Consider the following 25,117-nt stretch of genomic DNA (forward strand, 5'->3'; position numbering starts at 1 on the left):
TTGCTGTAGATGAGTGTCGTGTCTTTCTCTGCCTTGTGCTCTATGGAAACTCAACCTTTGCCGTCTGCGGTTGAAGGAGAACACCTATATCGCACCAAGCTCCCTATCCTAACTAGTCTGGACATGACCTGGAGCCACTGTCGGTAAACTGATTCGTCGCCGGCAGAACACTCTTTTCCTAGTTTCCTGTCCCTGAAGGGCATTTCATCACCTACTGGCTTCTTGTCACTTTTTCGAGGACCTCACCGGCCGCCGGTTGGATGACCAATGGCATCCGAAATCACTGCAGGACTCCGAGAGGAGACAGCCTTGTCCATCCTCAACCCTACGCCTACCCGGCTTCCAGGCCCAGCCTTGCTTCACCACCTGCTTAAACTGGAGCTTCGGCAGCAAGATACGGCTATCCATTACCTGTCATCCTCATGGGACAAAACATCGCTTACGTACGGCGAGCTACATCGCCGGGCCGAAGTGCTTGCGTCCCGAATCTCGAGTACACTCTGTCAGATCTCTGGCGAGAATAATCTACAGCCAGAGACCAACCATCTCATCATCCCGGTGCTGGTGCCGCAGTGCCCTGAACTCTATGTCTCTCTCCTCGCCGTGCTGAAGGCTGGTGGGGCGTTCTGCCCATTGAACCTGGACGCGCCCCCTGATCGGGTTCAGTTCATCCTGGGCGATATTTCAGCAAGGCTGGTCTTGACAACAACGGAATTATCGCAGAAGGTTCCGTCGGAGGAGAGCAATGTGATTGTCATCGCGGTTGACGCACCAGAAGAGGCTGGCCCCGGTGACGAAGCATGCCCAACGCCGACGCCACGGAGAGACGCGCGAGCATCTGATCTCGCGTATGTAATGTATACATCGGGGTCGACAGGCACCCCGAAAGGTGTCGGTATCTCCCACGACGCCGTAACGCAGAGCCTGCTAGCCCACGACCAGCACATCCCAAGTTTCAGCAGGTTCTTGCAGTTCGCCGCTCCAACATTCGATGTTTCTGTCTTCGAGATCTTCTTTCCCCTGTTTCGGGGCGCAACGCTCGTCTGCGCCGACCGTCGCCTGATGCTCGACGACCTCCCAGCCGTCCTGCGAGTGATGGATGTGGACGGCTGCGAGCTAACTCCGACCGTGGCTGGCAGTCTCCTGCGGAAGCGTGACAGCGCCTCAAGCCTCAAACTCCTGTTGACAATAGGAGAGATGCTCACTGGCCCTGTCGTGGAAGAGTTTGGTGGAGTCGAGCACGGCGCAGAGAGTATGCTCTGGGCTATGTACGGCCCTACAGAAGCGGCAATACACTGGTATGTTATCATCCTCCTTTTGGTCTGCTGAACAGCAGTCTGACATTTCACTCTCAGCACCCTCCAGCCTGCATTCGATGCGAACTCGACAATCAACAACATCGGAGTCCCGCTCGCTACCGTCTCCACCTATGTCCTGTCAATTCCGGACGAAAGCCCACAAGTCGATACCAGTCCCCAAGCTATGCCACATGATCCTGTCATTCTTCCCGTTGGAGAAATGGGCGAGCTCGCTGTCGGTGGTTTTCAACTCGCCGAAGGCTATATAAATCGACCAGAACAGACAGCCGCCGCATTCATCGAGACCATATCCTACGGCCGCTTGTATCGGACTGGCGACAAGGCACGCCTCCGTCCCGACGGTATCCTCGAGTGTTTCGGGCGAATTTCGGAAGGCCAAGTCAAGCTGAGGGGCCAGCGCATCGAGCTCGGCGAGATAGAGGCCGTTGTTCTTCGAGTGGATGGCTGTCACGGCGCTGTAGCCGGCGTTGTCGAGGGAAGAGTGCTTGTCGTCTTCTGTGAGATGGACTCTCCGGACACGGATCGACACTGGGCAGAAGACAAAGTAATGGAGGCGTGCTCTTGTTGGCTGCCACGTTTCATGCACCCAAACGACGTGGTTGTATTCGGGAACCTCCCTCGGCTCGCCTCCGGCAAAGTCGACCGGAAGCGATTGATATCCGAGTACCAGTCGTCCAGGGATAGCGCCAAAACCATGCTACCGCCAGGACCAACCTGTACCGACCCTCTCGAGGCAGACTTGTGCAACACAGCAGAAAAGGTGCTGGGCAAAGCCATTTCACCCCTAGACAACCTCGCATCTCTGGGCTTAGACTCCCTCCTCTCGATCCAGCTTGCCTCCTTACTTCGGCAATCTGGTCTCGCCATCAGCACTATCGATGTTCTCGAGTCGCGCACGATCTCTCATCTTTGTTCCCGCATACGCAGAGCTCGAAAAGACCAAGAGTCCTCGTCGGAAGTTCTACTGGAACACATCAACGTCGAGTTGGAGTTGGAATACGTCCTAGAACAGGCTCCGTCCCTGCTGCCGGACCAGGAACAAATCGAGGTCGTTTTGCCATGCACACCTCTCCAAGTATCAATGCTGGCCGAGACAGCAAGAAACCCAGAAGCGTACTGCAACTGGATCGAACTGGAGTTTCCGACGGACTGCCACGAAAACCAGATACTGGCAGCCTTTGAGCATCTCAGCCAGAGAAACGAGATCCTGCGGGCAGGATTTGTCCATCTCCTCAACGGCCGCTTTGTGCAAGTGGTGTGGCGGAACTTGCCTCTTCCGCAACAGGCAGAGGACGACGCGTCGGTACCACACCGTAACCCGCAAGACAATATGCCCTTGGACGGACACGACATCCATAGACCCCTCAAACTCCGCCTCGTTCGACGGGACGGCTGTCTGCGCATGCTCATCGCTATCCACCATGCGCTTTACGATGGGTGGTCGATGGATATGATGTTACTTGACCTCGAAGTGCTGCTTCGTGGCCAAGAGCCCGCTCCCCGCCCACAGTTCAGAGCTGTCTCGCAGTTCTACGCTTCTGATGCATATGCTCACGCCTCGGACGAGGCGAGAGCTTTCTGGGCCCAGCAGCTTTTGGGGTTCCAGCCGTCACCTTTCCCGCTGCTCGTATCTGCCACAAGCGAAGGGAGTAGTACAACTCTATCGCAAACTTACACAATCGACATCGAACCGGGGTACCTGGAGGGGATGGCGAGGCACATCGAGTGCAGCCCACAGGCGGTGTTCCAAGCCAGTCTTGTTTGGCTCTGGGGCGCTATTCTCGGCGCTGACGACATTGTTATCGGCACCGTCACCTCTGGTCGTACGATCCCAATCATGGGGGTTGAGGACATCGTGGGGCCGTGTCTAGCATCTGTCCCCCTCCGAGCCAAGCTGGGGGAGGTCCGAACGCTGAAGGGGCTTGTGGGATACCTTCAATCCGCCAGCCGCGCACTAATTCCACATTGCATCCTTCCGCTAAGCGAGGTCAAGAAATCGGCTGACATTCCGCTGACGCAATCACTGTACGACGTGCTCTTTGTCTATCAGGAGTCACTTGCGAGTCGCCGCCAGGGGGAAAGGAGTCTTGTCAGAGAGGTCGCCCACCAGGACTACCTCGAATCCAAGCTCCTAGTGGAGATTGAACCGTCGGTGCACCAATTCTCCTGTCGCATCACCTACCACACGGGCTTCGTACCGAGCGACTATGTGTCTGGCTTTGCAGAGCAGTTTTGCTTCATTTTGAATCATCTCATCCACAACATCGACGCCCAGGTCACTTCGCTTCGTGATGCCTTCCCAGACACGCTCCTGTCCCAACACAACACTCCCCCGAGGGCACTCGAGGGTAACGCCGACCTTGCAAGTCTGGTGGAGGGAACGGCGGCAAGGTTCCCCGAGAAGCCGGCCGTCTGCTTTGCGGACGCTATCCCGACCGATGGCGAAGCGCAAACGCGGACTCTCAGCTACAGCGATCTTAATATGACTGCAAACACAATAGGTCGCCTCATTCAGTCGTTTGGGGTCGAGGTGGGCGCGCCTGTGGCGATTGTCATGGAAAAGTCGGTCGATCTATACGCTGGTATCCTCGGCATCCTGAAGGCCGGCTGCGCATATCTCCCGTTGCTGCCCTCCACCCCTCCGCAGAGGATCGACACAATACTCAGACAAGCTGGAGTCCAGATATGCTTGACCGACACTGCCACGTCGCAGAGCTTGCAGTCTCTGGGAAACAACCTCCACGTCATCAACATCATGAAATCGAACCTCGAGGCCTTGTCATCTGAGAACCTTGGCGTTGCACCTGACTCGACAAGGGTGGCCAACATAATCTACACATCAGGGAGCACGGGAACCCCCAAGGGCGTCTGCGTAACGCAGCTCAACATCGCTAGCAACCTTGATGTGCTCTCCAGGATATACCCTCTCAGCAGCCGTGGGGCCTCGAGGATGCTGCAAAGCTGTTCTCAGGCTTTCGATGTCTCTGTCTTTGAGATATTCTTTGCTTGGAAGACTGGCATGTGCCTTTGTTCGGCCACGAATGATATGCTCTTCGTAGACCTCGAACATGCCATCCGGGCCCTGCAAATCACACATCTCAGCATGACGCCGACTGTCGCATCACTCGTCGATCCCCAAAATGTTCCCACCGTCGAGTTCCTCGTCACGTCCGGAGAGCCGATGACCGAGCAGGTGGCGGAGAAATGGACCGGGTTGCTCTATCAGGGCTATGGCCCTTCGGAAACCACGAACATCTGCACCGTCAAAAAGATGAGCCCTGGGGACCCTATTCGACACCTAGGCCATGGTTTCGAGAACACGTCGTCTTTCGTCCTCTACAAGGATGGGACATCAGAGCTAGTCCCCCATGGGTGCATGGGCGAGCTTTGCTTCGGCGGAGACCAAGTCGTGAAGGGCTACCTCGGCATGCCCGAGCTCACATCGCAGAAGTTCATTGAGCACCCATCCCACGGCCGCTTGTACCGGACCGGCGATCTTGGGCGAATGCTACCCGACGGTTCCTTGGTGACCATAGGCCGGATGGACGACCAGATCAAGCTTCGTGGACAGCGGATCGAGACCAAGGAGGTTGACTCTGTTGTGCGCGAGTCCGGGAAGGTCACCTCGGTCCTCACCATGATTGTAGCTCGCAGCGATTCCGAGGTTGACCAGCTTGCGACTTTTTACGTCCCTGCCGCATCATGCTCTGTGGATGTCAGCGCCACGCAGCACCGGAAATCTCGTATCTTTATCAACGCCGCGTCGCCGCTCCTCGCCGTCAACGAGACCATTTTCCGTTTGCTGGCCTCGAGCCTGGCCGCGTACATGGTCCCAAGCTATCTGATCCCTGTGTCTTCAATCCCCACGACACCATCTGGCAAGGTTGACAAGGGGCTGCTGCGGCAGCTATTTGAGAACCTAAGTCAACCCACATTGGAGCTGGCGAGCGCCGGCGCCGGCGATAGCCATGACGATGGCGAATCCTGGTCGGAGCTTGAGACCACACTCGCCAAGACCATCGCCGACGCCCTTGGTGTTGATGCGCACCATGTTCGGAAATGGTCACCTCTTTCAAGCATTGGGCTGGACTCGATCTCGGCCATCACAGTCGCTAGGCGACTCAGGACCTCAATGGGCCTGAAATTGTCCATTTCACAGGTTCTACAAAGTGCCTGTGTTGCACGCCTCGCCCACCTGGCACATGAAGCAGTATCGCCCACTGACGAGAGCGCGTCTTCTCATCACGCCGATATCACCTTCTTCACAGATTCTTTCGTCGCCGAGATCCAGGGTCGCTTGGGCGACCGGAGAGTCGAGGCAATTCTACCTTGCACCCCTCTTCAAGCGGGCATGCTCGCCATGTCCTCGGGCAGCAGCAACTCGTCGTACCTAAACCAGATGGTTTTCAAACTTTCCGTCCCCGGGAAGGGCATGCAAAAATGCTGGGAGGCATTGGTGTCCCGGCATGCCATCCTGCGCACCTGCTTCCTCGCCACTGAGATGGCAACACACCCGATCATCCAGGTTGCGTTGAAAGACTGGGCACCAAAGTGGCAGGTGTTTGACTTGTCAGCTGATCAGGCTGCCCTCGATGAGTGCCTACGAGCCTGCGAATTAACTCTTGCGCCCGCTATCGATTCGATGGAGCCGCCGGTCTCTTTTGCCCTTGCGCGCAGTCACGATGCCGAATACTTTATCTTCACATGCCACCATGCTCTCTACGACGGCGTCGCAGTGGGAAGATTGCTTCAGGAGGCCGAATGGCTCCTGGAGCTAGGCGATCAGAAGCCGCTACCGCCGCCCCCTCGTTACGAACACTTCCTGCGGGAGATGCTTGCCCTGCCTGAGGACTCCGACGCTTTCTGGAAAGATCAACTTGACGGCTTTCTGCCACGATCTCTGCCGTCCCCTGGCGCCCATGTCCGCCATGATCAATCTCTGCCCGAAAATCTCGATCTCGGAGTTCCGCTTGACGAGATCAACGGCCGACTGAAAGATATGGGAGTGTCTCTCTTGGCGATGTGCCAGTCCTCGTGGGCTGTTTGTCTGAGCATACTACTCGGACAAGCAGATGTCTGCTTTGGGAACGTCGTTAGTGGCCGATCTGTCGCGATTGATGGCATCGAGAATCTTGTCGCGCCGTGCTTCAATACAATTCCTGTGCGCGCCGACGTTTCCAATGCCCGACACCACGTCGATCTGGCCAGATCGCTGCAGAAATCTGGCATCGAGGCATTGCGCTACCAATTCACTCCTCTCCGCCAACTTCAATCCATGCATGCCGGCGCCGGCAGCAGCACCCGGCTGTTTGATACCATGCTTCTTCTCCAGCGGCCGCCAAGACCTCTCGACAACAACATATGGGTGTTGAACAGGGATGACGGGACCATGGACGTACCTCTGGTCTGTGAGCTTATCCCGGATCCGCAGAGCAACTTGCTCCAAGTCAAGCTCCATCACGACAGCTCTCAAATTTCGGCTTCGCTGGTCTTCTTTGTTTTCGGGCTCTTTTCCCATGCATTTCGCACAGCCCTTGCATATCCATCATCGCCAATCCTGGCTCGAGCCAGCCTTCCCAACGAGCTCTCACGCATGATGCATTCATTGGAGCTGCGGCAGGATACCTCCGCAGCCGCGAGTGTTTCTCCAGTCTACCAGACTCCACAAAGCGAGGAGTGGACCTCAACTGAGAGTGTTGTCCGAGGTGTGCTCTCCACAATATCATCCACTGCAGAGGCTGTAATTGGGAAGCATACCACCATCTACCAGCTTGGACTCGACAGTATCAGCGCTGTCCAGATCGCCGCAGCACTGCGTAAGCGGCAATTCCAAGTCTCCGCAACGGATGTTATGGAACACCCGACCTGCCATCGGCTCGCGGTCTTTGTCGACTCGGCAACGAGCAACGATGCTGCTGGCTTGCCCGTGTACGACCTGCATGCCTTTCAAGCGGAGTGCCATGGGCAGCTGGCGCGCGACCCTGCCTATCGCCACGCTTCGGCTGCCATTTTCCCCTGCACGCCGCTCCAGCACGGAATGCTCACCGAGTTCATCAACTCCAATGGGCACAATTATTTCAACTTCCTCCGCCTGGACATTTCTAACTCAGGTGCTACCCCGGGTAGCATTTTGGAGTCCTGGAAGCGTGTGGTGTCAAGTCACGAGATACTTCGTGTCGGTTTTTTTGCTGTGGACCACAAAGATGCCTCCTTCGCCATGGTTGGGCGGTCAGACGTCGACGCCATCCTCGTGGCGCAGATTGATGTGGTGGCAGACGGTGACACTGGTGCTTTCGATATGGAAAGATGGCGAAGCGACGCGAGAAAGGGGGTGCGCGACGAGCTTGGCCGGCCTCCTTGGAGGCTTGCTCTAGTTGAAGACGATCAGGGTATCATTCAGATCCATCTGGCCATTCATCATGTGCTCTACGACGCCCACTCCCTCAACGCGATACTTGAAGACTTCGCGGCCGCGTCCGGAGGCACAGATGTTCACCCATCGCGCAACTCAAGGATCGCAGCCACTATATCCGACATTATGGCACAAAGCATGAACAACAAATCTGAGGCGCAAGATTTCTGGAAAAGCCTTTCTTCCCGTGCGGTGGTCAACAGGTTCCCGGTCATGACTCCTTTGCGAGTCGAGCAGCGGGCCATTTGCGTCGAGAAGACTGTGGGAAGCTTCCCGTTCAGCGGCATTGAGGGGGCAGCCAAGCTGTCTGGCGTCTCGGTTCAAGCCCTTATCCAAGCAGCTTGGTCGAGGATTCTGTGCTCGTACCTGGGAGAACCATCGGTCGTCTTCGGGGTCGTGCTCTCAGGGAGAAACACGGATGCTACTCAAAGCGCCGCGTTTCCCTGCATCACCACCCTCCCCGTGATTTCCGAGAACAGGGCGTCCAACAGAGAGTTGCTACAGCAGATGATGGCATACAACACCAGGCTGCATCGACACCAGCAGGTTCCCCTAGCTCAGATACAGGGCTGGCTTGGGCTTCCTGACACACGTCTGTTCGACACACTTCTTGTCTATCAGAAGTTTGAAGATCGCGCAACGCCGTCTGGTGAGCAATCTTGGAGGATCGTCGATGACACTGCCGCGGTTGATTACCCGATATCCCTGGAAATCGAGCCATGTGGGGACCTGCTTCATCACCAACTCGCATTCTACAACGATGTGATCCCACGCGACCAGGCCACTCTGCTTTTGAAGCAATTCGACTCGGCGCTCGCTCACCTTGCCTTCCATCCCGACGCACAAGAAGACGATCTGTGGCCCTCGGCTCCATCCCTGTTCTCAACCACCCCTGCCTCAAATCCCGAGCTCCCATCGGAGATCGTCTTTCTGCACCAGTTTGTGGAACGGATGGCCCTGTCGTCTCCAGAAAGGGCGGCTCTGGAGTTTGTCTCTTCTTTCAAACCCGATGGAGAACCCATGCGACGCACATGGTCGTATGAGGAGCTCGAGGCGAACGGCAATCGAATCGCGAACTTACTCGAGCCACACACGCAGACGGGTGGGATTGTTGCCGTCTGCTTCGACAAGTGCCCTGAAGCATACTTCTCCATCTTGGGGATCCTAAAAGCGGGCTGCGCCTTTGTCGCTCTCGACCCAGGAGCTCCGCCTGCTCGAAGGCAGTTCATCCTCGAGGACTCGGGAGCCACTGCGCTCTTGACGGACACCGATCGCTCCGCGGCCTTGGACTTTGTCGCTTCAGTGCCTGTCATTACCGTCGATGAGCAGGTGCTTGATGCGCTTTCCCCAGATCCTCTCCATGAACGGCAGATCCAGCTCTCTCCGAACGATCGATGTTACTGCTTGTATACCTCTGGCACTACCGGAACACCCAAGGGTTGCGAGATCACCCACGAGAATGCAGTCCAGGCCATGCTTGCTTTCCAGGAGCTCTTCTCCGGCCACTGGGATGAAGACTCTAAATGGCTTCAATTCGCGTCGTTCCATTTCGATGTTTCGGTGCTAGAGCAGTACTGGAGCTGGGGCGTTGGCATCACTCTTGTCGCTGCGCCTCGAGACCTGATTCTTGAAGATCTCGTCGCCATGATCTCGAGGCTCGAGATCACACATATCGACCTAACGCCTAGCCTAGCGAGGCTGGTGCACCCCGATGAGGTGCCGTCTCTATGTAGGGGCGTCTTCATCACGGGCGGCGAGCAGCTCAAGCAGGAGATTCTTGACGTCTGGGGCGACGCGGGAGTCATCTACAACGCGTATGGACCAACCGAGGCCACGATTGGAGTCACAACCTATCAGCGCGTTCCCCGAACCGGCCGCTCGACAAACATCGGGAGGCAGTTCTCAAACGTGGGGTCATACATATTCAAACCTGGCACGGAAATTCCCGTGCTCAGAGGCGCGGTTGGCGAGCTGTGCGTTTCTGGGAAGCTCGTCGGCAAGGGGTATCTCAACCGCGACGACCTAACCCGGGAGCGCTTCCCAAGCTTGGCCGGGTTTGGCGAGGAGAGGGTGTACCGCACCGGTGACCTTGTGCGAATCCTGCACGACGGCTGCTTCGACTTTTTGGGCCGGGCGGATGACCAAGTGAAGCTCCGAGGCCAGCGGCTCGAGATTGGAGAGATCAACCACTCGATCCGCGCAGGAGTCCCCCAGCTCGAAGATGTTGCCACTCTTGTTATCCGCGACGAGAAGAAGTACAAGGACCTGCTTGTGACATTTGTCGTATCCAAAAACCTTGCCACCGCTGGGAGCGGTAGAGGAGAGACTTTGCGACCAGTAACCACCGCTGACGATGGAATCGGCGGATCAACGCTGGCGCGGGACGTCCAAGCGGCCTGCCGCACAAGACTGCCCGGGTACATGGTACCCACATACATCGTCCAGCTTCCGTTCATACCACTGTCGTCAAACAACAAGGCAGAGGTCAAGCAGCTCCGCGAGCTCTTCAACTCGCTGACCCCAGAGGATCTTATGGCCGCCTCTGCTGCGGGACCTCGTGCCAGCTCTGCCCTTGATGGAGGCGTCGCACAGAAAGTGGTGGCTGCTCTGCGTGCCATGCACCTCCTTGACGGGAGCCAAAGCCCATCCGCTGAGACTAGTATCTTTGAGCTCGGCATCGACTCGATCTCGGTGCTCCGCTTCTCGAGGGCGCTTAAACGTGGCGGTTTGGACCAAGCGACACCGGCTCTGATTCTCAAGCATCCCGTTATCGGAGACTTGGTGCACGCGCTGCAAACGGACTCGGTCTCTAGAGACGCGGGCGCCGCTCTTGAGGCCAGGCAACTGGTGGAAGCGTGTCAGCACAGAAACCGCGCGCAGGCCTGCCGGGCTCTTGGAGTCGCGTCGGATCAGATCGAGTACATCGCCCCGTGCTCGGCCCTCCAGCACGGCATGATCTCCATCTCCAAAAACGAGGAGAGCACCGGGGCCTACTTCAACGTCTTCACGTTTGAGCTGCACGAGACTGTGGACGTTTTTCGTCTGAAGGACTCGTGGCAGACCATCGTCGATTCGTTTTCAATCTTGCGAACTAGATTCCTCGCCTCCACCGAAGGCTTCATTCAGGTTGCACTGAAAGAAGTCGCCCTCCCGTGGGCAGAGATTGATGTTGAGGAGGTACAACAAAATGAGACCGGGCAGGGGGTTTTGCAGTCTCTTCAGAACAGATGGATCCAACTCAACAGCAAGGACGTCATCGTCCCGATGGAGTTGCACCTCGTCAAACTTCCGGCGCAGCAACGAGTGCTTCTAAAGCTCCATATCTTCCACGGCCTCTACGATGCCAACAGCCTTGGCATGATCATTGCCAAGGTAGCGGCGCTCTATCTGGGAACTGAGCCCATCGAGTCGCGAACCACATTTATCGACGCCCTCATTCACGGCCCGCTTCGCAACTTTAGTTACACGAAAAGCTTCTGGGAGAGCCACCTCCTCGGCGCCGAACTCGTGCCGCTGCCTCAGCTCTGCCCTACTCCTGCGACGTCGGTTACCAGCGCCTCCCTGTCTCTTGATTTCCATGTGCTGGAGCCGGCGCGGCAACAACTCAATGTCACGCATTCCGCCGTGGTCCAGGCACTGTGGCTCTCGGTCCTCTGCGCACGCATCCAGTCGTCTATGACCATAGGTGTTGTTCTTTTTGGACGCGCCATCGATGTCGAGAATGCAGAACACGTCGTCGGGCCCCTTTTCAACACCCTGCCCTTCCACTTACCCGACGCTGCCAACTGCCAAACCTGGGCTGATCTGGTGGAGTACTGCCACAACTTCAACACTTCAACACTGCCATTTCAGCACACGCCGCTGCGGGACATACAGAAGTGGTGCTCCGGCGGCCGTCCTCTGTTTGACACCCTGTTTTCATGTCAGAGGGAATCGCTTCCGTCAGCTGCCATTACTGGAGGGCTCTGGACTGAAGTGCCACCAGAAGACCTGACGCCGGACTATCCGCTCGCGTTTGAGGCTACATTGACCCGCGGCAATCGCCTCGAGCTCCTGCTTGTAGCGCAGGCTGGTGTTGCTGACAACGGCACGCTTGCCAGCATGCTCGATGACTTTCACCAAGCCATGCTCCAGATGGAGCAGAGCGTTGAAGGGCAATGGAGCGCGAGGCCCAGACCAGGAGTGGTTGGCACTGGTCTGCGCCCATCCAATGCGCCGCCCAAGCAAAGCACAGACAGCCACACAGCGCACGCCGTCCCGTTCATCTGGACAGACGCCGCGCTCATTCTCCGGTCCGAGATGGCCTCTCTCGCCGGAGTGGCTCCGGGCGACATCAGTGACACCACTCGACTCCTCGAACTTGGATTGGATAGTATTGATATTATCAAGCTCTCGGCGCGCCTCAAGAAGCAAGGTCTTGTCCTCACGAATAGCCAGCTCGTCAAGGGCCAAACCATCAAGGCGTTTGTGGATATACTGGGGCAACCCGCAGGGGGAGACGGGAGGAATCCGACCAGCAACTCAACTGAACAATCTCACCCGTCGAGAACAGCAGCGCTTCGCTCTCGGATCCAGGATATCCCAGGAGCATTAGACGCGGACATGGTGGAGGCAGTGCTGCCACCAACGCCTCTCCAAGATGCCATGGTGGCCGACACGCTGGACTCGGGCTTCCGACGGTACTACAACCACGACGTGCTCGAGATTCCCCCGGGCGTAGAATTGAGTCGGCTCCATGAGGCCTGGCAGACAGTGATGGACGGATCGCCGGTACTTCGCACAGTATTCGTGCAGGTCGATGATACCGATCTCGACTTTGCTTTTTGCCAGGTCGTGCTCCGGGAGATGAAACTACACTGGGAAGTGCGAGAGCTACACACCACGGCAGAAATCCAAGGCGAAATAGAGCAGCTACGACAGCGAGCTGAGTCTTCGGCCGGCATGGCCAACTTGCTGCAGCTCACGCCGATCCAGGTCGGAAAGCAGAATTTCCTCATCTTATCCATCGCCCATGCGCTCTACGACGGGTGGTCTTTGGATTTGCTGCATCGCGACGTCCGAGACGCCTATGCCGGGCGATTCAAGCCGAGGCCGCCATACGTTGACTATCTCGACCACATGCTGCTCTCAGCCACCGCCGAAGCAAACGACTTTTGGGTCGACTCTCTGACAGGAGCCACCCCGACCAGCATCCAGCCACAGAAACTCCAGGTCGGAAGCGTCAAACAGAGAGACCAGCTGCAGTCGTCACCCATACTGGTGCATCGGTTAGAAAGGGAGTCCACGGTCGCCGCGGCAGATCTACTTTCCTTTTGCCGGCGCCAAGCCGCCAGTCCTCAGGTGGCCGGGCAAGTCTGCTGGGCAGCCGTTCTGAGCCGTCGCACGCAATCGCTCGATGTGACATTTGGCAGCGTCCTGTCTGGGCGCGAGACGGAAGCGGCCGAGGCTCTCCTGTTCCCCACTATGAACACGGTCGCCGTGCGCACCGTCCTTCACGGCACCGTCGGCACCCTCCTGCGCTACGTGCAGGAGAACATGGCAGGCATCAACCAGTTCCAGCACTTCCCGCTCAGGAAAGCGCAGCGCCTAGGCGGCGCCGGCGGCACGGGCGAGGCGCTGTTCAACACGCTGTTCATCATGCAGAAACGGCGCGTCGACGAGGCCGACGACAACGAGGACATGATCATGCGGTCCGTGGACGGATCCTCGAGCGTCGAGTACCCAGTCTGCGTCGAGATGGAGATAGTGGGCAGCCAGAAGGTCGTGTGGCGGACTGCCTGCGACGATTACTTCCTTTCCAGGCGAGAAACGGCCGAGCTCCTCGGCGAGCTCGACAGCGTGCTGAGGTTCCTGCTCCGCTCGTCGCACGACACGTCCATCTTCACGTCGACTGTCGCATCCGCGGCCGGCGGCGCCTCGGCTTCAAGCGAGGTCTCCGTCTGCGGGCTGCCGCCTTTCCACCTCCGGACCCGCAACAGCTCGTCGTCGGCCACCGAGTTCTCGGCACAGACAGATACCTCGACGCTCGTCGAGGATCAGCACTGGACGCCGCTAGAGGAGACCATCAGAGACGTCCTCGCCCGGGTCAGTGGCGCCACGGACCCGTCTTCGGTCAAGAAAACATACAACGTGTACCATCTCGGGCTGGATTCTATCAGTGCCATCAAGGTGGCTTCGTTGCTACACAAGAGGGGGGTCGAGCTACGGGTCCCTGAGCTCCTCGGCGCCGAGAGCTTGGAAGAGATGGCCACCATTGCCTCGGGCCGGGCCGCCAGCCAAAGCTCCTACTCACAAATTTCTACACACCCCGAGCCTGTCGCCGCCGCCCCAGAAGGCGCCAAGGTCTATGAGGAGGCGGCCTCGCAGGCAATGCTCGATCGCATAAGTCACCTTGACCTGGTGCAAAACGCAGGCCTGAGGCTCGAGGACATCCAGAATGTGCTGCCTGCCAGCGCGATGCAGGTGCACATGATATCGGCTTGGCAAAAGTCTGGTGGCGAGGTTTTCTTCCCAGAGTTCAGGTACCAACTTTCGGGCGTCGCCGACGACTTCAGTGCGGACGAATTGGCCGCTGCGTGGCGGAGCCTGGTTCACCAAACGCCGATGCTCAGGACCGTGTTCCTCCCCACTGGCGTCCCAGATGCGCCATTCATCCAGGTCGTGCTGGACCCGGCGGCTCCCTACTGCCTGCGCACCTATGGCGACGTGAGCGCACCCGACGGTGGCAGCAGAGGGGAGACCAGCCCTGATTATCCTATCCAACCCCTCGTGCATCTCGCCGCCAACAAAGATTCCGTTGGCACAGGCCGCAACTGGACGCTGTCGCTGAAGATTCTGCACGCTCTCTACGATGGCTTCAGCCTCCCTGCCATCATGACGCGCTTCGAAGAGCTCCTGGCACGCAGCAATGAGGGCAAGCTGCTGCTCCTCCAGCATGTACCTAAAAGCGATGTCGCGGGCGAATGGGCATCTCGCCTTGCCCAGCAAGTCTCGCGGCCGACAATGGATGCACGCAGGGCTTTCTGGACCGACTATCTGCGCGAGGCAGCATCGACGCCTTTCGCGGCCCCTTCACCGACTCTGACCTCGGGGCCGGACATCGACCGCACCAGGGTGTCCAAGTTCACGCCACAGGCAATCGGCGACGCGTCCCTGCTCCGCGAGGCGTGCGCCTCCAAAGGCGTCAGCATCCAGTCCGCCTTCCTCGCGGCCGTGTGGAGGATGCTACAGAGAGACGAGCGCACGGACGTGGTCTTTGGCGTCTACCTCGCCAACAGGCAATGGCACGACCAAGACGGCAGAGACGAGGGCGAGCAGGATCCCCTGGCGTCCTATCCCACCCTGGCCCTGCTGCCGCTGCGGGTGCGCTGCGGCGCGGGTGCCGACCTGATCACGGCGGCTCGGGCAATCCAGCAGGACCTCGGGAGCATCATGTCGGACCCGGCCAACACGTCGGTCGGGCTCTGGGAGATCGAGGAGTGGGCGGGCATCCGGGTCGACTGCTTTGTCAACTTTCTCGGCCGCCCGTTTGCGGAAAGGGCTGGTGCAACAGAAGGCGTTAGACTGGGGCAGCTTCATTTCTCCGACGAGACGCAACCGCCGCTGCCCGCCTCGGCGCCTTTCGGGACGAAGCCATGCGGTCAGCTTATTCTGGAGAACAACGTGGTCCGAGAAGCGTTTCCCGTGAGAGAACCCCTTTATTTTTCTTTTCTTTTTTACTACATCATAAATCCGGACCCATTACTGACGCTATCATGACGACAGGACACAATCGATATCGAAGCGGCCCTGGGTCACGAGGGTGGCCTGGACATTGGAGTGTTTGGCCCCTCGAGCATGCTTGGGGGAGACCGAGGGGCGGAGGATTTGATATCGATGTTGACCGAATATCTAGCACTAGAGGCATAATAGGTAGCGCGCCAGAACGCATTGTATCTTTCCTTTTTTTCCAGACCCAAGTCCGCCTTTCTACCACGCGTGGAACTTGTCGATCGTCTCGTTGAAAAACTTGCCAGAATGCTCTTCCTTGGTCGCGTTCTTAATCTAGTTATCACCGCCGAACGCGCGTGTCAGCCGCCATCACCTCGACTATGGCGATGGACGATCCTTCGCTAACAAGTGCCGAGAAAACTTACAATGTGGGCGGTGTTCTCGGCGCAGGCTTGTGGCGTTTTGCCAACCACTTTGAAATCGATACCGGAGTCCTCGGCCAACTTGGCCATGTCGGTCGCGACAAGTCTGGGTCGGATTCCCCCACCGTCAGCCGACAGGTTCCCGCTGACACCTACTCACCGCCGGATATCCGTCCGATTTTCCGAGGCGCGCGTCCGGATTTGCCACACCAGCGCCGACAGCTAGAGGGAGTGGGCTGGAAACGGAACAACTCACCCGGGCGCGATGCAGAGCGTGATCAGCCAGTCGTTCTCGGCGCCCATCTTGACGGTCAAGAAATTGGCGAGCGCCTTGGACCCGCCGTACACGCCGAGCGCGAACGCGTCGCTCGTCGCCGCCTCGGCGATGCTGCCGCCGCCCGAGCTAATGAGCGCAAACACGGGCAACGTCGCCCCCTCCTCGCCCGCGTCCTTTGCGGCGGCGGCGGCGGCGCGCATCAGCGGCAGCATGGCCTGGTACAGGAACAGCGGCGCGACCCCGTTAACCTTCACGACGGTCTCGACGTCGGCGACGCTCGCGTCCTCGAGGCGCGCGACCTTTCCCACGCCCGCGTTGGCGACCACCACGTCGAGGCGCCCGACGCCCGCGGCGCGCAGCTCGTCGGCGGCCCGCGAGGGGCTGGCGCTCGACGTCGCGTCGAGCCCCACGACGAGCAGGCGGGTCCCGGCGCCCCGCGGCGACTGCGCCTCCAGCTCGGCCCGGCACCGGGTCGGGTCACGCACGGCGGCGACGACGGTGTTGCCCGGCTGTGCGGCGTAGTGGTCGAACAGGCCGCGGCCGATTCCTGGCGCGGGTGGGAATCCCCATGGGTTAGTCTTTGTGCGGGCTTTGGATCAGGAGGAGGAGGGTGGGGGGATGGCCTCGACGGGGGGTTATCGTGCGCACCTCGGTTGGCCCCGGTGATGAGGATCGTCTTGCCCGTCATGTTGAGAGGTTCTGGCCTGTTATGGTTTCGATGGCTATGTTCTGCTATTCTTATTCGTTCTCCTTCTTGATTCCCCTTTATTTGCTTCCTTAAAGACTGGAATCGGTGTGACTTATATACCACCAGCGAGGGCAACGCATTAGGTAGGTACCTAGACAACAGCACAGCACCGCCCGGAGTTACACGGACATTCGGGGACCATCCCACTGGTGTGGACTAATGACATCCGATAGCCCCGGACATAATTACTAAACAGCGTCGCGGCAGGTTCCGTAAGCCCAGACTCCCGCTCGCTACTGGCCCCCGCTGAGGGGCGTTGTTTGGCCGGCCGCGCTGACACGGGGTCAGCAAAAGTTCTGGCGCCCTGCAGTCCCTCGCAGGGCTGATCAGCTTCAAGGACGATTATGATAGACTGCACCAGAACTTCTCACTCTCGGTCAGGCTCTATTGCACTCAAATGCTGAAATTTCCAAGACTATATGAGCAATTGGGAATTTACTTTTGTCACGACGGCTTTGGGCTATCCTCCTCCACTTGCGTCCCGTCGTTCTCCCGGAAACCTGAGGGCCGCGACCATCAGAAGTCGAAGTTGTTCTCGCCGAGCAGGTCTTGATTACCACCTACATATTCAGCAATGCTATCCCCTAGTACAATAGGCTCATGTCCCAGATTCCAACAAGGCTGGCGGCATCCCGTACAGACCCTCCGACTGTTCTTGCATAGGAATCACTAGTTTCGTGCCCCTGTTCCCAATCCCCCCTGTTTCCATCTACACAATCCAATACACAACCACCAGAGCACCTTGGCGGCCTCGCCCTCCTCCACTACCCAACCCTGACGACGAGATGCCGGAGCCGACATGACCACATATCATCATTAATGGAGGTTCCCACGTTGCGATGGAATCGCCTCCTCCCTCAGACTATAACCCCCCGGACCCCCCATATTCCCCCAACTCCGATTACCCTCCCTTTCTAGATGGCGCTGCCGATCACCACCCGCTGCTCAAACTCGACCGTCTTGATGATAGTATTGTCCCTCGCACCGCCCTCGGCGTCGAAGTTCCCACTGCTGCTGCCAATTTGCCTCTCGTGCATGATGTACTCCTCGCTGTGGGCGTAATCGGCGGCCGGGACCGGGCGCGCCTTCTTCCCGCCGCCCCCGCCGCCCCAGGTTTTGAGTCTGCCGCTGCCGCCGGAGCGGCTGTAGCCGCCCCCGGAGCCGGCGGCGGCCGAGGACCCGAGCAGGGACGGGAAGACACGCTTGATGAAGGGCTTGAGGGCCGGGATGTTGCCGCCCACGATGGACAGGTTGAGCTCGAGGATGCACCACATGAGCGCGGGCTCGGTGTTGCCTGTTCGGTTTTGTCGTGTCAGTGTCAGGAAGCGCCTTTGTTACGCAGACCTCGGTGGGCAGTGGTGAATAGTTCTGTTTTTTTTTCTTTGGTGTAGAAGAACGGCTTACGTGTGAGGTTGGCATCTGTCAAGAGCACGTATAGCGATTTGAGGCGGATGATGCTCACGACGCACACGCTATGGAGAGACAAAGCTTGTTAGCTGCCTAGGTATCCCACAGAAGCACCTGACTCTCGCAACTCCCATCTCTTTTCTCTTGTGGAACTCACAATGCCCCCAGTGTCAGGATAATGATGACTCCAATCTTGCGCCGCGTGGGCAGCTGCAGCGTCCTGAGCAGCGGCAGCGGCGCCACGGCGGTCGTGATGTCGGTCGCGATGCCGAGGGCCGCCTGGGCCAAGTAGAAGACGGGGCGGTTGATGCAGGTGGCGGTCGGGATGAGCTCGAGGGTCCACGAGGCGCGCACGGGGTCGCAGCTGAAGACGTTTACGAGCGCGGCGGCGACCGAGTAGCCCATGGTGAAGAAGATGAGCACGAAGACGGTCCAGCGCATGGCCCGGACGGGGAAGATGCGCAGGTAGAAGAGCAGGATGGAGCTCTTGGCGAGCCCGGTCGCCAGGCAGAAGAAGATGGCGGCGATGATGCTGGCGAACCTGAAGTGGGGGTAGAGGTCCGGTGCCAGGAGGACGTTCCACAGGTCCTTTCCGAGGCCCCAGTTGAGCACTGCCGGCGCGGTAGAGGAGATGGTCAGTCTAGCTGGACGTCCGTCGTGGACAAACGGGGGCCGAGTTGCTTGTGCTCACTGTTCATGGACGCGCCAAGCAGCACCGTGGAGCATACAAGGGCCAATACCATGACGTCTGTTTGTTTGGTTCACGAGCTTGTCAGCGTTGCGTGTTTTCAGAAGCAGGCGGGGAGGAGAAAAGCCAAGAAGGAAGAAAGAGCGACTGGTCACATACAGTCATCAACTGATAGCTTTCCAACCATCCAACCTCTGGTGTACACCCGGATTACGGTGGTGGCGACGGCAAGAGGATAAAAGACTGCAGATACGACCAGCAGTATGGTGACCGACCATGGCTGGTTTGGATCCGGCGTCACTCCTGGGGGCGGAGGAGCCGCGAAGATCTGTCCGTTGAACTCTGACATGGCGATGAAGAAATGGCGGCCGCGCTGGTACCAGAACACCACGACAGTTCGCTTGGAACGCAGTAGCTTCCCGGGTCGAAGCTGCCGTGCCAGTTCGTCGACTTATATGGGTGTGGGTCTCACACCTATCGCCGTTTCTTAGAGAGCTTATCCCCTTGTTTCAACTTTGGGGATGGGGGCAATCGAGGTTTGAGCCGGCAGTTGCTTGAGGGATGGACCCCGGATACATTTTATGAGGAGTTGGAGGCATTTTGGTTCTGTAGGCTATCAAGAAAGCGGGGGAAACGGTAGTTGGCTTGAAAACCTAGCAGGGGGGCTTCAAAGAGCCGTGGCCCATCTGCGGTCTCTCCTCTCCACGGACGGAGAGGGATGTGCTCGACGCTGATTGGCTCGGAGCTAGAGCCCGCGCAAGCTTCCAGGGGTGACCGGGGTCCTGCTGGGTGGCTGCTGAGAGGAGCAGAATGTCAGTAAAGCTCTGTCTCATCAGAGTGTCATTCTCTGCTACGAAAAAAAATTAGACGCGCAGGATCCATGGACCTAGCCGTCTCCTGCATGTCTAGCGTGGACGCCAGGGGAGCCCGGCCATCTGCAGCGCTCTGCCGGGTTCTTGGGACATGAGGCAAGGGAGCAGGGAGAGATGCGGTTCAGACGAGCACCGTCATGGGGATGCAGGCGGGCGACAGGATCTTGGCATGGCAAAACGGGGCTAGTTTCTTGTCACGTCAAGCTATGGCGTCGTCCAAGAAGCAAGGCCCGCCAACAGGGATTCCCCAGGCGGCGTTAGTCTTGGGCGCGCAGTGGTGGGCAGCCGCATGTAGCCGTGGCTCGTATACTGTGTAGGGTGTTTAGTGTGTAGGATGTTTACTGTGTAGGATCTTGTCCACCGGCCTCTTCCCGGGCGTGTTGGGTCCAACCTCATGGTGAGGAGACGCCTCCATGCGAGCTCCCAGGGGGCTTCTCTGCAACCCGCTTCTCTGACCATGTGGCGTTTAGACTTAACACCGGTAGCCGTTACCGTTAAATTGTGCTATCTAGAGTGGTGCCGGGAGTTTGGATACCTCACAATGTTAATTATACACACTGTGCATCGGTGTATAGGTTATTTAACGTGTGCACGACATTGAACTGTGCTCATAGGGGTGCATAAGGTTGTGGGCACGGGGCCGACTGCCATGGGTGCCATGACCAGCACATGCCTGCCAGAGACTGTTGGCTCGCAGGCCGCGGTGGGTGCAAGGGCACTGCAAGCCATGGATGGCATGCTTTATCTGCCCGGTGAACTGTGGGTTTTCCATGTCGTGCCTCAGATTTCCAGTCAGTGCGCCCAACACGCGCCAGCAGGCAGGCATCGTCGACCGGCGACCGGCATTGTGCAAGTCCGGCAAGTCGCCGATGATGCGTTAGTTCGTATGGTGTCTTTGGGAGTAGATTTGGCCGACGATTGTCCGGTGAACGCTGCCTCAAAACGTCGTCGCACGCGGGAGAGAGCTCAAGGGCGAGGCCATCGATCTCCGCGATGGCTGAGGCTGAGGGCGAGCACGACTCATTCCCGTTAATTTGACCAAAGCATGGTGTCTCCCTTTTGTCATGGTGGGAGTGAGGAGACGGGGGGTGTATTGTGACGCCCACCTGCCCAACTGGGAAAGATGGCTGGACTGTGGCGTCTTGCTTTCTTTCGTACATGTTCATGAGCCGAAGGCTGAATTCAAGACCAAAAGCAGCAGCGCTAGAAACCGATCCTTGTTCTACGCGCGTCGGCTGCTAGTGTTTTTTTTTGGGGGATGGAAATTAACCCCAGAACCAACAATCTCATCCGGCGGACAAAGGAAAAAGCCGCGCACCACTCTTTTTGCATCTCCAGTATATCGGCTGGCTTTGGTCCCGAAATGGCCGACTCCGAAAAGAATGCCGGGGATTTCCATCACGGGCCCCACCGGCCTTCATCTTCTTCGTCATGTGGCCTTCGTCCCACTCTGGTCAACCGTGGCGAAATGAGGGCGACTATACCGCTCCACGGGCCTGGCCTGTTACATATAGACGCCAAGTCGTCGTACCTGTAGTTCCTGGCCCCGAGTCTTATGTACATACCACGTCGCACCCGACCGTTTTCACTCCTTTGCGATCAGCGACCACCCCGGCCCAGAATACAACGGGCGCTTTCCTTCCCGCAGTCGTTGCCTTCCAACCTTGACCCCTGACCACCCGGCAAAGAAAGGATGCGCGGCGCCACTGTCCTCTCCGTCCTGGCCGGCGGCCTGTCCCTCACCGGGCCCGCCGCCGCCGCCGCCGCCGCGACTGCAAGGCCAGGCCGGCCCGGGGCTGCTCCGCCCTCAAGGCCGCCCTCCCCGACAGCGTCTTCTTCCCGCGCGACGCCGTCTACGCGGCCGAGGCGGCGGCCTTCTGGTCCAACACGCAGCTCATGAACCCCGGCTGCGTCTTCCGCCCGCGCGACGCTGCCGAGGTCTCGGCCGGCGTCCTATCCAACACGGAGACGCGCACCCCCTAGTCCGTCCGCGGCGGCGGCCACATGGGCATCCGCGGCGCCAACAACATCGACGGCGGCGGCATGCTCATCGTCATGCCGGGGCTCGCCACCCTCGAGCTGTCGCCCAACGGCAAGCGCGTCGACCTCGGCCCGGCGCTCAAGTGGGGCGCCGTCTACAAGTACCTGGCCCAGCACAACCTGACCGCCCCCGGCGGCCGCCTGTCCCCCGTCGGCGTGCCCGGCCTTCTCCTCGGCGGCGGCGTCAGCTTCATCGGCAACCAGGTCGGCTGGGCCGCCGACAACGTCGTCGAGTACGAGGTCGTGCTCGCCAGCGGCGACGTCGTCAAGGTCAACAAGGACGCCAGCCCCGACCTCTTCTGGGCCCTCAAGGGTAGCAGCGCCAACTTTGGCATCGTGACCAAGTTCACCGTCAACACGTTCCCGTTCACGACGGTCTACGCCGGCACCTACACCGTCTCGGCCGCGCACGGCCCGGCCTTCCTCGACGCCATCGCCAACTACACGTCCGGGGCCATCGACCCCCTCTCGCACATGGTGCCCATGGCCGTGCCCGCCGCGCCCGGCGTGACCGTCTACTCGGCCATCCTCTTCTACGACTCGCCGACCGAGTCGGCGCCCGAGTGCTTCAGGGAGTTCCTCGCCCTGCCCGCCGTGAGCACCACCATGGGCTTCAAGACGGTCGCCGACTTCACCGTCGAGACGGGCAAGCTGGTGGTGGACAAGATCAACGACGTCTTCATCGCCGGCACCACGGTCGGCCACGACTACGAGTCGCAGCGCCGCGGCATCGAGATCACCAACAGGGTCTACAACGACGCCGTCCCCGCCCTGTAGGCCGCCGTGGGCGGCGCCGACAAGAGCGCTCTGACCAGCATCGACTAGCAGCCCATCGGCGCCGTCTGGCAGGAGGCGTCGGAGCGCCAGAACCCCGCCGGCTTCCAGGACGGCTACACGGGCTACGGCGCCGCAAACAAGCAGAAGCTCCTGGACGTGTCGCGCAAGTACGACAGCGAGCGCGTGTTCCAGAAGCTCTGGCCGGGCGGCTTCAAGATAGGCGCATAAGCAAAGCTGGACCATTCCACGTCTGCTTGCCCAAGTATTGCATTAACGCAATAGTAACAAGTAATACCAATAAATGGTTGGCGAGCATGACCAAAAGGAATTCCGCGTTGATCTGTGATGGCGACCTCCCGATCGATTCACGGGAACATTTGAAGCGGGCCCAGGTCGCATCTTCTCCGGGGCTATTACAGGAGGTGGATATGATTCTCTGGGCACGTAACGTTGATACTTGGCGCCAACCACGGCCCCAATTGCCGTTACCCGGTAGTGTTTTTGTGTGTCGCACACGGGACTCGGATGTTTGGTCGTTGGTTAAATAGGAAAAAGAAAAAACATTAAATAAAGAGGAACTATAAAAGTGAAGCAAAGGGATGAGAGAAAAAGAAAATAAGGAAAGGGTTAGTTTCAAGGGGTAAAAAAATACCTTGGAACGGCAAAAGTTACTTTTCCGGAGCTTGAACCGGATTGCTGAGACCTCATAATGCTGCTCACTACCAGGGTCGAACTGGCGACCTTCGCATTATTAGTACGACGCTCTAACCAACTGAGCTAAGCGAGCTGGTTTGCTCATTGTTGTTTTTACAATGCCGTCGGGGTGATTATGTTGTCGCGCGTGGGACATTTTGGTTGGAGTTGTTTTTTTTCTTCTGATACCAAACCAGTCACCTTTCGCTTTTAGCCGCCGATGTGGGGCAGCCTACCCACCCAATCGCCTCTCCTCAACGCCATCATCCCTGCCCGATGCATTATAGCTCGACACAGCCCTCATCCTGAAAACGCCACAACCCCGTCGAGATCCTGCGCGGTGGGAACAAGCGCCCAAGCGATCAACGACAAGCCGCCGAGATTCAGGTCAGGTTGACCGTCTACGAAGTCGGCCCAAGATTCTGCGGTCACAGTGGTCCCCTATCCAAGACTTGCAGCGACCAGGCAGCCCGAGAGTTACCTTGGCACCTCAGCGGCAAAACTCGCATCGCCACGTAGGCGCTGGGTCAAGATGGGAGCGAGCTGTCGGCGCAGCCTCACCTCCGAGGATTACATATCAAGATAAAATCTGGCGAGACCCCCATATGCCCTCCGCTTGGTTCGCCTTGTTCTCCATGTCTACTCTCGATCCTGTGCCTGTATGTGGCTCTCACGATCAGCACTCGTCATGACATCTACCGAGCCTCCTTCAACGCCTCCCCGGGCATGGAGGCAGCTCCTCTGCCCCCTGCTCGCAGCCCCGTTTCCTGCCATCATTGGGGCTGTGAGCGGATGGCTCACCCAGCAGAGCTTTTCGCAAGAGGCGACCGTCCAGTGGATCGCCGTCCAGCGCGTCAGCATCTAGGTGGTCGTGCAGGTGGTCGCGGCCGCCCTGAGCGGTCTGCAGGGCTACGCCGTGGGCACGTCCGTCAACATCCGGACCAACATCCGCGTCGCCGCGACCGACTCGGGTGTCTGAGACGTTTTCGGCGGCGGCCAGCGCCAACAAGGCCTCATGGTCGACAGGCTAAAGTTCCGCAGCGCCGTCGCCAGGGCCGCCATGGACTTTGACCTCTCCAAGCACAGCATCGGGCAGCTTCTGGCGCGGTGGCTTCTCCTCAAGGCGCTGGCGCCCCTGTGGGCGGGCACCATCACTCCCAAGATCGTTACCGTCGTCCGCAACGGCACCATCGAGATCCCCGCCTACTTCCGCTCCACGTCGGCGCGCTGGGCCATGCACTGCGCACCCAACTACTGCTGCGGAAGCGACTTCTCGTTCGAGAACGGCTCTCTGACGGTGAGCGAGGGCACCTTCAACTTCCACCCTTGGAAGAGTATGCCTTGACCTGCGAGGCCCCTGCAACCAGCCCTTCCCTTTCAAACCAGATGCTGACGGGTTCTTTTTGTTTGCGTGCGCTACAGTGAAGACTGGAGCGCTATATAGCATTATGGAGCGCGCATCCTGGTGAGACGCCAACTCTACTCCAAAGTACCAAAAACAGGACAACACCGGCTTTCACGTACCACGGCCGGTCGTACGGCGTGGCCGCCTCCCCGAGGCTCTCCGCCCCTAGGCTCCGCAACGGCAACGGCAGGGTCACCGGCCTAAACTACACCGAGAAGGGCTACCTCGCCCGCGTGACGTGCCAGTACAACCGATCTAGCGCCGTCGGGTTCGGGAGGGCCCGGTACGTGGAGCCGCCCAACAAGCCGCCGGGGCTCGGCATCGGCGTCGGCTGGGCCAGCGGCGAG

General features: G+C 58.8%; 6 protein-coding genes and 1 non-coding gene across 7 annotated transcripts; 4 read left to right on the forward strand and 3 right to left on the reverse strand.

Moving 5' to 3' along the window:
* Positions 1-267: 267 nt before the first annotated feature.
* GGTG_08621 (gramicidin S synthetase 1) lies at positions 268-15,639 on the forward strand (the record flags this gene model as incomplete). The annotated part of the gene is made up of 3 exons (XM_009226463.1): positions 268-1,298; positions 1,356-15,414; positions 15,496-15,639. The coding sequence occupies 3 exons, from the start codon at positions 268-270 to the stop codon at positions 15,637-15,639; spliced, it is 15,234 nt and encodes a 5,077-aa protein (XP_009224727.1).
* GGTG_08622 (hypothetical protein) lies at positions 15,334-17,036 on the reverse strand. The gene is made up of 4 exons (XM_009226464.1): positions 16,789-17,036; positions 16,120-16,687; positions 15,867-15,969; positions 15,334-15,774 (listed from the first exon to the last, which is right to left on the reverse strand). The coding sequence occupies exons 1-4, from the start codon at positions 16,826-16,828 to the stop codon at positions 15,700-15,702; spliced, it is 786 nt and encodes a 261-aa protein (XP_009224728.1). The 5' UTR covers positions 16,829-17,036; the 3' UTR covers positions 15,334-15,699.
* Positions 17,037-17,802: 766 nt separating this feature from the next.
* Positions 17,803-19,038, reverse strand: GGTG_08623 (hypothetical protein; the record flags this gene model as incomplete). The annotated part of the gene is made up of 4 exons (XM_009226465.1): positions 17,803-18,182; positions 18,293-18,360; positions 18,453-18,906; positions 18,987-19,038. 4 exons carry the CDS (start codon positions 19,036-19,038, stop codon positions 17,803-17,805), a joined length of 954 nt encoding a protein of 317 aa, XP_009224729.1.
* Positions 19,039-20,504: 1,466 nt separating this feature from the next.
* GGTG_08624 (hypothetical protein) lies at positions 20,505-23,292 on the forward strand (the record flags this gene model as incomplete). The annotated part of the gene is made up of 4 exons (XM_009226466.1): positions 20,505-20,731; positions 21,544-21,766; positions 21,839-22,642; positions 22,724-23,292. The coding sequence occupies 4 exons, from the start codon at positions 20,505-20,507 to the stop codon at positions 22,898-22,900; spliced, it is 1,431 nt and encodes a 476-aa protein (XP_009224730.1). The 3' UTR covers positions 22,901-23,292.
* A 93-nt stretch (positions 23,293-23,385) lies between these two features.
* GGTG_20170 lies at positions 23,386-23,459 on the reverse strand. Its single transcript has one exon. It is a non-coding gene; the product is annotated as a tRNA-Ile (tRNA).
* A 594-nt stretch (positions 23,460-24,053) lies between these two features.
* GGTG_08625 (hypothetical protein) lies at positions 24,054-24,344 on the forward strand (the record flags this gene model as incomplete). The annotated part of the gene is made up of 2 exons (XM_009226467.1): positions 24,054-24,149; positions 24,231-24,344. The coding sequence occupies 2 exons, from the start codon at positions 24,054-24,056 to the stop codon at positions 24,342-24,344; spliced, it is 210 nt and encodes a 69-aa protein (XP_009224731.1).
* Positions 24,345-24,380: 36 nt separating this feature from the next.
* Positions 24,381-25,111, forward strand: GGTG_08626 (hypothetical protein; the record flags this gene model as incomplete). Its single annotated transcript, XM_009226468.1, has 2 exons — positions 24,381-24,699; positions 24,788-25,111. The coding sequence occupies 2 exons, from the start codon at positions 24,381-24,383 to the stop codon at positions 24,832-24,834; spliced, it is 366 nt and encodes a 121-aa protein (XP_009224732.1). The 3' UTR covers positions 24,835-25,111.
* Between the last annotated feature and the right edge of the window lie 6 nt (positions 25,112-25,117).

Source organism: Gaeumannomyces tritici (assembly GCF_000145635.1).
Source record: "Gaeumannomyces tritici R3-111a-1 unplaced genomic scaffold supercont2.4, whole genome shotgun sequence".
In the NCBI taxonomy this organism is placed as follows: Eukaryota; Fungi; Ascomycota; class Sordariomycetes; order Magnaporthales; family Magnaporthaceae; genus Gaeumannomyces; species Gaeumannomyces tritici.

What these genes read in the sequence shown, in the direction of transcription:
- GGTG_08622 (XM_009226464.1), bottom strand. Translation starts at nt 16,828, where the DNA reads ATGACGGGCAAGACGATCCTCATCACCGGGGCCAACCGAG. An exon ending in ACGCTCTGCATCGCGCCCGG is followed by an intron (nt 15,970 to 16,119) that starts GTGAGTTGTTCC and finishes AATCCGACCCAG; the next exon opens with ACTTGTCGCGACCGACATGG. An exon ending in CCGAGAACACCGCCCACATT is followed by an intron (nt 15,775 to 15,866) that starts GTAAGTTTTCTC and finishes GGTGATAACTAG; the next exon opens with ATTAAGAACGCGACCAAGGA.